This window comes from Numida meleagris, chromosome Z (genome assembly GCF_002078875.1).
Source record: "Numida meleagris isolate 19003 breed g44 Domestic line chromosome Z, NumMel1.0, whole genome shotgun sequence".
NCBI classification, from domain to species: domain Eukaryota; kingdom Metazoa; phylum Chordata; class Aves; order Galliformes; family Numididae; genus Numida; species Numida meleagris.
Genome location: NC_034438.1, coordinates 10,711,333 through 10,725,233, shown reverse-complemented (window position 1 = coordinate 10,725,233; position 13,901 = coordinate 10,711,333). Strand labels below are relative to the sequence as shown.

Genomic DNA, 13,901 nt, shown 5'->3' with positions numbered 1-13,901 from the left:
TGTAAAGTCAAATATGTCAAAGAAAAACTCCTTTGTCTAAGATCTGAGAGACAGTACTGTCAAAGTACAGATTTTTTTAGATGGGAAAATGAACTCAAAAGTTTCTTCACCGCGTGACCCTTGACACAGCACAGGGCTTAAGGTAACCCATCCAACATTTTGTAGTCTGAATTCATGTACTACCTCCCCCAGTGCAGTCAATCACTAACCTTTTTATCTTTGTCCTCTTCTAGCTTTGATGAACTTTCAGAGTATCTTTTCATTTCAAGAAGATCTTCTTGAGCTTGATGATACTTTTGGTGGAGGCCAGTCACCTCCCGTTCCTTTGCTTCAAGCAGATTATGCATACCTTCTTTCTCTTCTTTCAAAAGCAGAACTTCATTTCTCAGTTGCATAACATCTAAGGACACATTTTCCTTCTCTTTGATTACATCCTTCAGTTTTGATGACAAAATACTAACTTCACCTTCTAAAGAAGACTGGAGTTTTTCATATGCAGCCCTGGGTACCATTGCTTCATTAATTGCAGCTTTTTCTTCTAACAATTCCTTCTGCAGATTTCTTACTTCACTTTCCCTGTTGGTAAGTAATTCTTTCAGCTCATTTATTTCTTCTTCCATTTCCTTTACAGTAGTTCTAAGTGCATTCATCACCTGCTGGTGCTCAGCAATTGGCAATGAGTTTTGTTTCTGAGTGTCTAACAGCTGTTTTAGTTCTTCTGCTTCATCTAAAACTTTTGTGTACTGGGATTTCATTTCTAATAACTCATTCTCTGCTTTGTATTTCAAAGAATTTGTTACCTGCATCAGCTTCTCATGTTCATCTCTAGGTATGTAGTCCACAGCTATATCATCTAGAGTTTTTCTCTTCCTGTAATCTTCAAGCTCTGCTTGTGCTTCTTTGTACAACTGGGACAATTCACTAAGTTGTCTGTTGAGCTCATCTATCATTTTGTGCATTGCATCTTTCATTTCTCCAGATTCAGCACTAGACTCTAAATCTGTCTGATTTGTCAGCTTGTCCTGTAGCCTTTTTATTTCCTCTTGCCCTTCTTTGTACCTCTCAATCAGCAGTGCTTTCTCCTGATTAATGTTATCAATAACCGAACAGTATGAATTCTTTATTTCCTCACATTCTTCCACAGACAATTTACTTGTAACATTCTGCTCTCTTTCTTCAAACTTTGTCTGTAGCTCTCTCACTTTCTCTTTTTGTCTTTCACTTTCCTCCAAGGCTCTCTTCAATTCTTGCCTAAGCATTTCAACTTCTTCACATGTAACCTTCAACTTACTCAGCTCAGAACAAGCTTCTTCACTTTCAGAGGAAACAAGACCCAGTTTCACTTGCCTTTGTACATTTAAAACCTCTTTCACTGCTTCCTCATACTTGTTTTGAGTTTCCTGGATTTTCAGGTTAGGATCAGAGCCATTTTCTGAAACGTCTGTGTTATTTAAATAATCTGCTTCTGGGACCCTAGACTGGACCTGAGCTTCTAAGTGCTTTCTTTTGGTTTCGGAATTCTCTAATTTCCTCTGTGCATCCTTTATATCTTCCTGGAGGTACTTTATTTTTATTTCACCAGGGCTTGCCAACTTTTCCTGAGACTGGGTGGCATTTAAGGTAGACTTCAGCTCCTGAGCTGAGAACTCACTTTGTCTATCTGCTGTTTGATCAAATTCTCTTTGGGTTGAATGATTAGAATCTATGGTAGAATCCACTTCTTTAGGCGCTCTTTCCTGTGCAAAAATAAATCCAAACAAATGTGTGATTAAAACAAATACATGGTGTTCTTTTTGTTTCCCCTTTTTATAATAGAGTAAGCAAGGAATTCTTGCCACATCCCACAGAGATGGGCAATTAAAACACCACAGAAGGAATCTTCAGGAGAACTCAAAACCCAGCTGGTCCCACTTAACCATCTACGGTGAGGGTTGGCAAAGGCAGTAACTACCAGCCTCTTCTGGAAGTCTGTGTTGCTCTCCATAAACTAGAAATCAAAGCTAGACAAATTAAAATTCTGCTAACACAATTCTTATCAATGTATTTTAGAATGCAATGATTGTAGTAAACAAAGGTAAAAGTGAGAAGATCAAAATACTAATTTTAATCCTTCCAGTGCAGAGCGCCTCCATGACCTTATCACCACGAGCTCTTTCTATCTTCACAGCACATCTCTTTAAATAGGTAAGGAGCTCTTTGTTCTGTTAAAAAATTAGCAGAGCATTAGAACAGCACGAAATACCCTACCTGTAATTTGTCCTGTAGTTCCTTATTGTGTAGCGTCAAAGAAGCAATTTTTGCTTGCATCAGCATAAGTAGATCTTGCTGTTCAGTTTCAGAACTCACATCCAACAAACTGTCAGCACCTTTGGAAGAAAAAAAAAGATCCAAAGCTTTTAAAAGCCAAACTGATCCCAGAGATAGATACTTACTCTACATTTCAAATTAAACAGTTTGTTTCCATGACCATCAAGTTCAGTGAAAAAGTGAACATTTTCCCAAAAAAATGTTAGGTGAACCAATATAAGCAGGAAGTATTGGTGAGGAACTCGTAATGAAATTACAGAATGTTACTCCAACTTATTGGGGCTCACATTGTAAGTGGAAAGGTACAGAGGATTTCTGACCAGATTTAAGCTTTTCAAAAAACTTAAAAACACCTAATTAAATAAGAAAATAAGAATTAAGCTTTATCATATACCTGCTGTGCTGTCACTCAGTCTGTCTTTATTATCTTGAAGCAAGGAGCTGAAGTCTTCCTGCTGAGACATCAGAAGAAAATAATTTCACAGAAAGCAGATAAAAGTTGGACAGTTCACAGAGGATAAATAAAGATAGCATAGATCATGCTGGAAGAAACCTGTCACAAGGGATTTCTTTTGTTTCTGGGGTCTTGTTTAATTGTGGCAGGTGGTCAGTACTCATTTAATATTAATGAAATGGCATCAACTGTCCCAAAGATAGTTTGAAAAGCTGCGGACCCTGTGATAAATAACTGCAATATATTGTAGTGTACTTAAAAGAAATCTTCAATACCATAAGGAAAGTATCAGCACACGTTCCAGTATTTGACTGATGACTTTTTGTCATGGGCCTTTGCTTTTTGCTTCACATAATCTCATGTACCTCACTGGTACTAGCAAATGAGCTCTCACACCATTAATATTTTCATAACCATATTCCTACATACTTTACTAGTTTATGAACAATTCTATTTACATATTCAGTAAACACTGAAGTAATCCATGCTTTCTAAAATTACATGGAAATATGATGATCGCTCCGAAAGTAATGCCTCCTATTTTACTATGTTGCCTCATGATGTCAGGTGCATATAGGTGGTATGGCAGTAGGGGCTGAACTATTACTTGCCAAGTGCAAGGTGTTGCACTTTGGCCAGGGCAATCCCAGGTATCTGTACAAACTGGAGGAAGAACTCCTTGAGAGCAGCCCTGCAGAGAAGGACTGGGGGGTCCTGGTGAATGAGAAGCTGGACATGAGCCAGCAGTGTGCGCCGGCAGCCCGGAAGGCCAACTATGTTCTGGGCTGCATTAAAAGAGGAGTGGTCAGCAGGGAGAGGGAGGGGATCGTCCCCCTCTACTCGGCTCTTGTGAGGCCCCATCTGCAGTACTGCGTTCAGGCCTGGGGCCCCAGCACAAGAAAGACGCAGAGTTCTTGGAACGAGTGCAGACGAGGGCCACCAAGATGATCAGAGGGCTGGAGCAACTCTCCTATGAAGAAAGGGTGAGGGAACTGGTCTTGTTTAGCTTGGAGAAGAGAAGGCTCTGGGGAGACCTCATTGTGGCCTTCCAATACTTGAAGGGAGCATATAAACAGGAGGGGTGTGACTGTTTATGAGGGTGGATAGTGATAGGACAAGGGGGAATGGTTTTAAACTGAGACAGGGGAGGTTTAGGTTAGATATTAGGAGGAAGTTTTTCACGCAGAGGGTGGTGACGCACTGGCACAGGTTGCCCAGAGAGGTTGTGGATGCCCCATCCCTGGAGGCATTCAAGGCCAGACTGGATGTGGCTCTGGGCAGCCTGGTCTAGTGGTTGGCAACCCTCCCCATGGCAGGGGGGTTGAAACTCGATGATCTTTGAGGTCCTTTTCAACCCAGGCCATTTTATGATTCTATGATTACATTTTTTTGCTGTGCAACAGATGGCAGCAGAGGGGCAGTCTGACAGAATGGTATCTGACATGGAAGTGTGGATGAAGCAAAGGTGTTTCACTGAATTCCTCCATGAGGAAAAAGATGGCACCCACTGACATTCATTGGCACATAAACGTTCAGTTTGTGGAGCCCAAACAGTAGACGTAAGCACAGTGAGGAGGTGGGTGGTGGGTTTCAGCAGTGGTGTCAGCGACAGCGGGTCACATCCACTGGTGCAGACTTGTACGAGTGGGGCATGCAGGTACTTGTTCATGGCTGGCAAAGGTGCATATATAATGGTGGTGACTGCGTTGAAAAATACTGTTTTGTAGATGAGAATATGTGTATTGTGCTTTTTGCAACTGTTGTTGTTGCCATGGAAATAAATAGGAGGCATTACTTTCAAAACAGCCCTTGTAGATTTGGATTCTTTTTTTCCTAAAACTTAGCTAATTAATTCACAGACATTCAGCAGTCAACAAATTAAATTATTAAGCTGCTACACTTTCTTTCCCCATGCTTAGTAAGAACAAAAAACTTTGATATATTGCATACTTGGTCAGCAAAGAAAGCCTGTCCTTTTCCAGTCATAGGAGTTGAAGTTGATGAGCGTGGAGAGGACAAATCACTAAGCTGTAAAAAATTTTATATAAATAAGTATATGCATGCGTTCATAGGAATAATCCTCCAACATGTGCTATACATAGACATACACACGTGCATTAATACTTTTCCTTGCACTAACTCAAGTCAGAACTCTGGGTAAGTTTCAAAGAGCAGATTTGATCATTCATTGCTCTTCTGAGCCAGTTTAACTTTTCCAGAGTAGCTGTTGTAACAGACAGAGACTAACTCTAAACCTAAATGTGAAGTTGCATTTTGATACTATATAAATCTGTTTCAGTATTTTACTATCCTAAAAATGCATATAAAAATGTGGATATATGTGTACATAGATGTGAAAAATACAAAATTATTCACTTCTGCAAGTCTACAAAACCACAATACCTTCAACTTTAGATGGAAGAAGCACCTGTACAGTAAAATTTGTACTGTTGTATCACAGACCATTCTATATTTCAAGCAATTTTCTCAGTCAACCTAACCAACACAGGTTTTCATCTTAATGTCAGGAGAAGCACTCACAATAAGAAGGTATATAAAATAAGAGTGACAGAGCAAATTCAGCCCACATTATTCACATAATAGTCAAAACACTTTTCATCCCCTAAAAGTATCTCAAGATTGGTCTTTTCTTTACCTGCATAGGACTGATAGGAGGAGGTGGGGCTTTGCGTTTTTTTGGAGTTCCACTTCTTTCTGAACTTAATTTAGAGCCTTGATCATGCTGAAAGTTCCACCAGCCAGAAAAGGTAAGTTTGTTAGTTTGGTTAGTAAAGTCCGAGCAAGTTGTTTTATAAAAAAATAAAAAATAAAATCCCACATTAATATAAACTTTAGCAGCTCATGCAGTTTCTTTTTATCTTCTATATAAAGACTACATCCTTATTAACACAAAAATATTAAACGTGCCTGACAATAAGAATCTGTTCCCTTGTAATCCATGCTTCAGTGAAAACAAACAAGATTTAGTGAAAAAGCCGAAGCTGACAACAGGTTTAGCACTAGTGATCTCAAATACTTCTGTAAATTCATTCTTAGTCTAGTCATGCAATTCTTAACAATTACCATCTTCCCTTCCTTCAGGTTCTGCCTGAGCTCCCTGAAACACTGAACTTCCCCATTCAGTGAAAGAATGAACCAGTGTATCACATCCTCATCCAACTTCCAGCCACTAGCAGATCTACAAGACACTTGGACTACAAGATATCATGATACTAAATAAAGCATGTAAGAAACTTATTTAACTGTATTTAACTGTCTAAATCTGCTGAGAGTCTCAAAGATAGGGTTCACTAGTATGATGCAACCAGGGACAACCTTCAGTTATCTGCTTTGGAAACAAGAGAATTTTCCCTAGATTAGTTTGAAGAGATAGAGTCGAAGAGCCAAGCTCCTGCCTTACACATGAGAACGGTGGAATATTTTCCTGGTACATATGTGCACACATACATGCATTTTCCCTCCCTTCTCTCATTGAGAAGGACAGCTGCTGTTTCAGAGGAAAGCTAAATTTAAAAATCAATTTCCTGAAACACATTTCTTAAATATGCAACAAAAGCTTTTCACGTTACAGAGTAGTCATTGGCAGTACATCTCACAGTGATATTTACTGCTGCTACCAGTCAAGTCAGTTAACATTCTTTCACAAGTTACAAGCCTTTATAGCCCAAGTATTTTTATATCCAAAAGGATACATACCTGCTTTGCTTTTGTTGGTGATTTTGCATCTGTGAAGCAGAAAAAAGCAGAAGTAAGAACAGCTATCAAAGAAAAAGTTATTTTTCTAAACCATCTCCCAACTTTACTTCGCACACCATAAATTGTTTGTCTTTTGAATCTGTTTGAAATCTAAGCAGTATTTCAGAATTCCATTCATGTTTTATCCTGATATACTGATATAAAATTCAAAGGATTGTGATAATTCTGCTTCTCCTATAGTCTCTCACTGTTCTTTACCTCAGCTTCCTACTTCAGAGATCTGTTTTAGCTTGACCATAAAGCCCTGTCTGCATTAGTTCCTTCTGAACTCTTTCACTGAGGAGCTGAACTTACTTCTTCAAATCATAAAGAGGATCTACTTCAAATTCTAAGCAATATTTCGTCATGCTTCTTCATCAGCTTACCTTTCTTTCTCCAGAACACCTCCTGAATATCTAATCTCGTTAGATATTAACCATATGTAGCAAGTGTCTCATTTTCCTGTTTTGGGAAGCTTCAACTAGGCCATTTTGAAGACAGCTTTTGAAATTTTTCAAGTTACTCCATGAAGTATATTTGTTTGTTGCTACACATACAAGTAGCCAATTCAAAGTGATAAACTGCAGATCAGAATCTCTTACATACCCACATCCTGATATATTTTTGATGATAGCAGGTTCTGGATTCCTGCATTCTCAGAGATCTTGGAGTAATGCAGGGCATTCTGCCCAAAGACGTCTACTAAACTGACATCTGCACCTTTCCTAAGGAACGCTTCCACCATGTTAAGGCTACCAGCTTCACAAGCCATCATCAAAGCAGTTCTGGACAAAAGAAACAAGGGTAAAAATGTCAAGAGAAATTTTTGAAGCAGCAGCTCATTTTTTCAGGACAAAAAATGTGACAGGTATTGTGCAATGAAGACCAAGATTTTATCACCATGTACCTTGAAATATACATGTAACCATCATTTCTCCACATAAACACTTTCCTACTCTTCATTCCCCATATATCCCAGCTGGACCTTCTGCAAAAACCTGTTATGCTTTGCTAGTGTTTACAAACATTTTTAAAAATGGGTTCCTGAGGCTAAGAGGAAAGCTGGCTGCAGAATAAAGTCAGACTATCAAATTTCACTGTCTCACTCCAATTACAACATAAAAGCCATTATTTCATCATTTCTCTCCTTTTCACATGTTGCTTTTTGGCAAAATAGAGACGTATCATTCCAAAAGCCAAAGGAATCTCTCAAAACTCTTCACCGAGACTTTGAGGTGTGTTTCACCTTAAATCTTGCCCATTTTTTAAGAAAAATAAACAAAAAAATCTCCTTAGAGCACAATCAATGCCCTCTCCAACACGGGGCAGCTAGACAGTGTCAGATCCTACAGTGGGGATAACATACAGGAGTGTTTTCCTAAAAGGTTTTATTTCCTTTTCCTCAGTGACTTGCAGGGATCATAAGATACATACAGCATAATTACAGACAGAAAATTCCACTTTCAAGCATGTGCTAATATTGCTTTCCTGTCACAGCATAATCTCCCTTTTTTCACGTGAATACACACTTAGAAGGCTGGACAAATTCACTGGCAAATACATATGAAACTAACAGTTACTACAGTGATAATGTTTGCTAGATATTAAGACAATCATTTCACTGATCAATTAAACATACTCTTTGTAACAGCGACCCCTGGAAAAGTGATGGCTGTTGCAGTATTGTGCTAAAAAGTTGTGTTGAGTAGTAACTTGGACAACAGTTCTACAGGGATAGTTTCAGATACCAAAACAGCCAGTTTAGTCTAGACAAAAGAGGGAATTGATCATGCCATTTTCAAACACTATCCCTTTCCCCTCCATTAAGACATCTGATTTTTCATTAAAAATATAACCATTTTTTGTGGAGATACCAGAGTAGTCATTCTCCTTGCCATTAGGAAAGGGGGTATTAGAGTGCTTTTTCTTGCTTGCACACACAGTACTTTGCACATTCTGTCTTATCTATAACAGAAATGCCTTCATCCAATCTAGCTACAAACTGTTAACACTGTCCGTTGATTGTAAGCAAGCTAGTGAGGGAAAGGTGGAGGTCCCAGAGCAGGTAACACCTCAAGATCAGAGTACCAATGAGGCCATTCAAACCAACCAAGAAGACAAAGGGGTTTTCTTTAACCAACTTAAAACAAACAGTGGAGTAATAAAACTTTGAACTCATATAAACTAAGCTAGGCCCAGTCTTATCCTTTCACACGCTTGCGAAGAACAGTATGGGCACTGTATCACATAATAATAATAGCTACTAGTTGTAAGTGCCAAGTGTTCTCAGCATCCTGCCCTACCTTTTCAGTTTCACCAAATATTTACAAAACTTTGTCAGTATCATCAAAGCAAGTCCATTTTTCCACAATAAGAATGTTCTGATTTAACAACAATATTCTGAAATACCAGATGTCTATCACACACTATATTTATATTAATGCAATAAGTATCTAAATGGTGTCTTTTGAGAAGACAGCATCTCCACTATATAGCTTTACAGAATTTTTTTCTCACTGCTGTGGCTGTGTTACATTAGAAACAAGAGCTCCTCCTGGATGTCACTTCCAAGTAATAGCTTAGGATTTAAGTTGGCAAAACTAACTCAGGCCAAGAACAGAGAGAGCAGCATTGAAAATATGGGACATATACAAAGCGATGTGTGGGTTAAATCAGATTCCTGCAGGAATGATTTTAAAATGGGATTTTCTGCTCTGGTAACCCAAGGAAAAGTTACAGTTTACCTCTTTTTAGTGTTATTTAGTTTCTGTTTTGCTTTTCTCATTAGGCAGAATTCCATAAGCCTTCTCAACAACGTCTAGTACTCATGTTCTCTAGTACTGGGGTCATTACTTCATGTAATGAGTATTTTGGGTAGAGAACTTCGTTTGACAGTCAGCCTTAGGAAAGAATTAACATGGTGATGTTAACCTGCTGTACCTTCCATTTTTATCCCTTGTGTTGACATCTGCTCCGTGATCCAGAAGGTATTTACAGACTTCTGTATGGCCATTTTGTACTGCAAGCAGCAGAGGTATGTTCCCATCCTAGGAATGCATTTAAAGAAACCATAAACAATGATTTGACAACTTACAAATACTACTCTGAGGTTCAAAGGTCAGATACAAACTTTTCTTCTACACAGCACAAACAAGGCACTATCTGTACATTTTTCTTGTGTATTTTAAATGTAGCTGTCTGTATTTAATCCCTTCCTTGACCACAGGGGATGGATTCACTCAGCAAAGCATCAAGAATAGGAACGCTTTTTGCTGTCTGTACTCCCTTTTCTGTTTGCTTAATGCTACAACATGGTGATTTTGCAACTGTGCAATTCCTATGGATATCTCCACAACAAAAGGATAACTTTAACTAAGTACAACGCAAAACCACAACATTTCATAGAATCACAGAATAACTGCAGTTGGAAGACACCTTTAGAAAGCATTTGGCATTTCTTCCTCTTTGTCTTCAGTCAAAAGCAAGGCAAACTTCACATTATGGTACACTGCTCATGGACTTGTCCAATCAGATTTTAAGCACGTCCAAGGACAGAGAAAGCATGATGTCTCTCAGTCCCATTTCCAGTGTTTCACCACCTGGGTGGTAAGAATTATTTTCTTCCTTAAAACATAACTGGAATTTCCCAACTAGCTCCGCTGCCCAATTTGCGACTGCTACTTGTCACAATTTCTGAGGTCAGTTTGGCTCTATCTTCTTTATGATTACTCATGATGTAGTTGAGGACGTAAAACATTCTCCCACAGCCTTCTCTTCTCATGATTAGAAAATCTTTTTGGTCTTTAAAATATATCTGCTGAAATTTCAGGTCTAATCTTTGTGATTGTTGTTTTAATATACCAAAAAGACCAGATAAGAAAAGATCTCTAACCTCCAAACTACTATACAAACAAAACAATTAATAAAAAAAAATAATTAAAAAAAAAGATGACATATTTTACTGCTCCCCTCCTCTCTCTTTTTTTTTTCTAATTTCTGTCAGGTCCCTTTATCAGAGAGTTTTCTGACAGGCAGCTGCATAATTCCCAAATATAGATCTGACTGTTTTTAGGTGTTTTGTGCTAGTTGGTGTACTGTCCCTTAGCCTTTACTTTACATTAAGTATATTTTTTCCCCCAGGTTTACCATACTCAGGTTATTTTTCTTCTGAGCATTTCACAGTACCTGAAGGGCCCACATAATGGTCTTTCTCAAAGCCTACTGGAGTCAATGAAGTCAACTTTTAATCATGTCTTGAATATATCCAAATTAATTCTAGCTACTTCTAAGAGTCTTGCAATTTAACTAGCAGCAAACCTTGCCACTAGTGTCTCACAGTGAAGTGCTATGCTATGGAAAGCCACAAAAGGAACATTGTCAGAGAAATCCAAAATTAAATAGAAGAGCAGTAGTAGTTTGAAGTGCAGTACTTGAGCTTGATTGAAGTGGAGGGTAGTAAAAGCTTTGAGAAAAGCACAAAGAGAAGAGGTACGCACCAAATCTTTGATGTTAATTGGACATTTGTGTTCACAGAGAAGTTGAACTGCCTGAAGATAACCACATGTCGCTAAAAGAAGTAAAAAGCATGAAAATCCATTAAACTTCATTTTATGAAATTTGTGTTCCACGCTAACACTTGCAATACTGTAGCATTACAGTGGGGTTCAGGAAAAACTGATTAAACTGTATCTCTCTATTTTTAAGAAAGAAGGAAAGGAAGACAAATAGGATGAAGACCAAGCTATATGCAGAAACAAAACCGACTTTTATTGTCCATATTAACACCAGAACACATAATCTTTAAATACTGAAATCAGAATCAATCTAATCTTACTTTTTAAGTCTTTCAGTGGCTCTGCACTTGCAAGAGTGTACTTGCTGACTAATTAACTAAAATTCACTATTCAGAGTATTTATCTAAAAATGTCCATAATTTGTCATCTGTGAGAATAGATATGCAACACTCAGCGACTAAAATCTTCAATTAATCAATAATATATTAATTTTACAAAAGTACATACATTTTCATTGCCAGATTAAAAATGCAGGTGTTTCAAAAAGTGTGATCTTAAGTTGGAAATAAAATCAAAAGATTCGTAAAAGAAAGCCAGCAAAAATTAAAAAAAAAAAGACAAGAAAAGGGAATGACAGAGCAGAAATGAAGCCCGTTTTAATATAGTTCACCATTCTGCCCTCTATTTTTCCAATCAGTAAAAAGCTCTACCCAGTCAAGAGCTGAGAATATCAAGCATAACAAAATAGATGGTGCATGCTTTCATCAAAGAAGTTACCTGCATAATGTAAAGCTGTTTTCCCACAGTTGTCAGTGCTGTATACAGAACATTTATACTACACAGTTCAGAAAGGAGAAAAAAAACAATTAGACAAACATCAAAAAAATAAAACACACGTGATGAGGAGAACAGAGAGCTGAACATGCCGGAGAATAGTTTTATGAACTACTCCAGAAAGTTCAGTCCATACAACAGAAATGAACAAGAATACTGATGAAAGACACAGCTTTACTCTCTACCGATCTCGACTATCCTTTCTTGTTAATAGCTTATACTGCAGTCACAGTAAACATGCACGTTGAAGGAGATGTACCTAAAAAAATAATTACAGTTTTAGAACAATTCATATCTGAAAACCAACAAGTTAAGAATTTGACTTCCATGCCTCAGAGAGGCTTCCTATTTTACATTCTACTGTGAGCTAAAGCAACTGTATTCTAAGGCAATTAGTCCCAAGTTGTTTCTGTTGAAGGAAATAACACTCTGTTTTCATTTGTAAGATCTAAAGCATCTACTATCCAGTTACGTTTCATAGTATTTTAAGCCACCTGCTACTACTGATCAAGCTAGACTTTAAAGTACTAAACATAAAAATATCGAATCACAAATCTTTATCCAGACTCACTTTGGTAGAGAAAATTTTATTTTCAGTTTATGGCAAATAAGGATATCACACTGAAATAATAGATTTCTAAAATCAAATATTAGATAGTCTGACTTTCAGGTGTAGCACCACCTCCAGTACTTCCTTGATTTCCCAGGTAAACAGTTTCATGTAAATTACCAAATTTTATAATAAAAAACTAAAGATTCATTCTGTGTAAAATGGTTATCTACATTAAGATTAGACATTTCTTATATGTAGAAAGAGCTTTTATGACAAAGCCAGTTGACAGAAGCAACAAAGCATTTCAAAGAGCACGACAGCATTGTCCAAGAGAACTGGAGACTATTAACAAAGGGTTTACACTTAGAAACTTGTTTAGAAATGCACTTTGTAATAAAATTAACAAAACATCAACAAAAGTACTCCCTGGTCGTAGTTGTCAGGTAAATGGGCAGCAAATTTTTGGTAATAAACTAAACTCATTCATCTGCTGCATTGATTGCATGCTGCTGCATGCGATACAATTAATGACAGCTTGATGTCACTGTTTATGTTCTAAATGGGTTTCCTCCAGAATTAGTAGATTTTTCTAATGAAATCCCAAAGCTGAAGGTCTCCTTGCTTAAAGATGACCTCTTCCAAGTGTGCAAGAACACCCGGAGAGGTGTAGTGATGCCAGTAAATACAATGAGTGGTAATCAGTGAAGTTGGACCCAATATAATAAGAGTCATTGAGAGATCAGTCACAACTGAATTGGAGAGCCCTGAAGTAACCAGATGAAAAGAATTTTGTGGTTGAGATATGGGATCCAATTTCTTTCTGTACCACTGCAGTCATGCAGTGTTATTTTGTAGGCTCATTATTTCATCCAAATTCTTAGTCACAGTCTTATTGATAAGTCTACACTCCTAAAAATCTGACCCATTAGTCTGATCACCCCCATGACCAGAATTTACCTGTCTTTCTGAAATGGAGTTGAGATGGACATCCCTCCTTGTTTGCTAACACACAACTTCAGCCTTAATGTCAGAAGAATCTTCTCTTCATATTCACTTCCATTTTTCTTGGCTTTTTCTTGACCATTTTTTTTCTACTCATTTTCTAACCTTTCACTGTCCTTTGATTCATTTCACTGAGGACTTGAATATTACCATATTTTGGTATCCAGACTACTTTGGTTTCTTTCTCTTTAACTCAACTCAACAAACATTTCCATGGTCAAAAATGGATTATTTTATATTGCACAGACACAAAACATTCTGGTAGGTCAATACCTAAGTCCCACTATAAACTCTTTTTCCCTGTATCTCTTATAGATCATCTACTTCCAACTCATCCAGACACATAGACTAAAGCTGGGAAACGACAAGTTGTAACCTGCTTCAGACCCAGTCTTTCTATGTTGGATCCACTGCACAGGGAAAACTGAAATTGTGGACCACTCAGGGGAAATACTACACTGTTTTATGGGAGATACCATGC

The 13,901-nt window shown here is 37.7% G+C and overlaps 1 protein-coding gene across 7 annotated transcripts in view; it reads right to left on the bottom strand.

The window, feature by feature from the left end:
- The window catches only part of RAI14 (retinoic acid induced 14), a 100,720-nt gene that overhangs the window by 4,586 nt on the left and 82,233 nt on the right, over window positions 1-13,901 (bottom strand). For 2 of the 7 annotated variants that reach the window (XM_021380337.1, XM_021380338.1), the window contains exons 6-15: window positions 11,809-11,866; window positions 11,014-11,084; window positions 9,449-9,564; window positions 7,124-7,302; window positions 6,479-6,507; window positions 5,418-5,504; window positions 4,712-4,789; window positions 2,702-2,762; window positions 2,248-2,366; window positions 210-1,736 (exon numbers count right to left, since the gene is read on the bottom strand). In XM_021380337.1, coding sequence (XP_021236012.1) covers window positions 210-1,736; window positions 2,248-2,366; window positions 2,702-2,762; window positions 4,712-4,789; window positions 5,418-5,504; window positions 6,479-6,507; window positions 7,124-7,302; window positions 9,449-9,564; window positions 11,014-11,084; window positions 11,809-11,866 — 2,325 coding nt within the window. The remainder of the gene's footprint in view (window positions 1-209; window positions 1,737-2,247; window positions 2,367-2,701; window positions 2,763-4,711; window positions 4,790-5,417; window positions 5,505-6,478; window positions 6,508-7,123; window positions 7,303-9,448; window positions 9,565-11,013; window positions 11,085-11,808; window positions 11,867-13,901) is intronic. The other 5 variants (XM_021380339.1, XM_021380340.1, XM_021380342.1 and 2 more) reach the window with 5 other exon arrangements.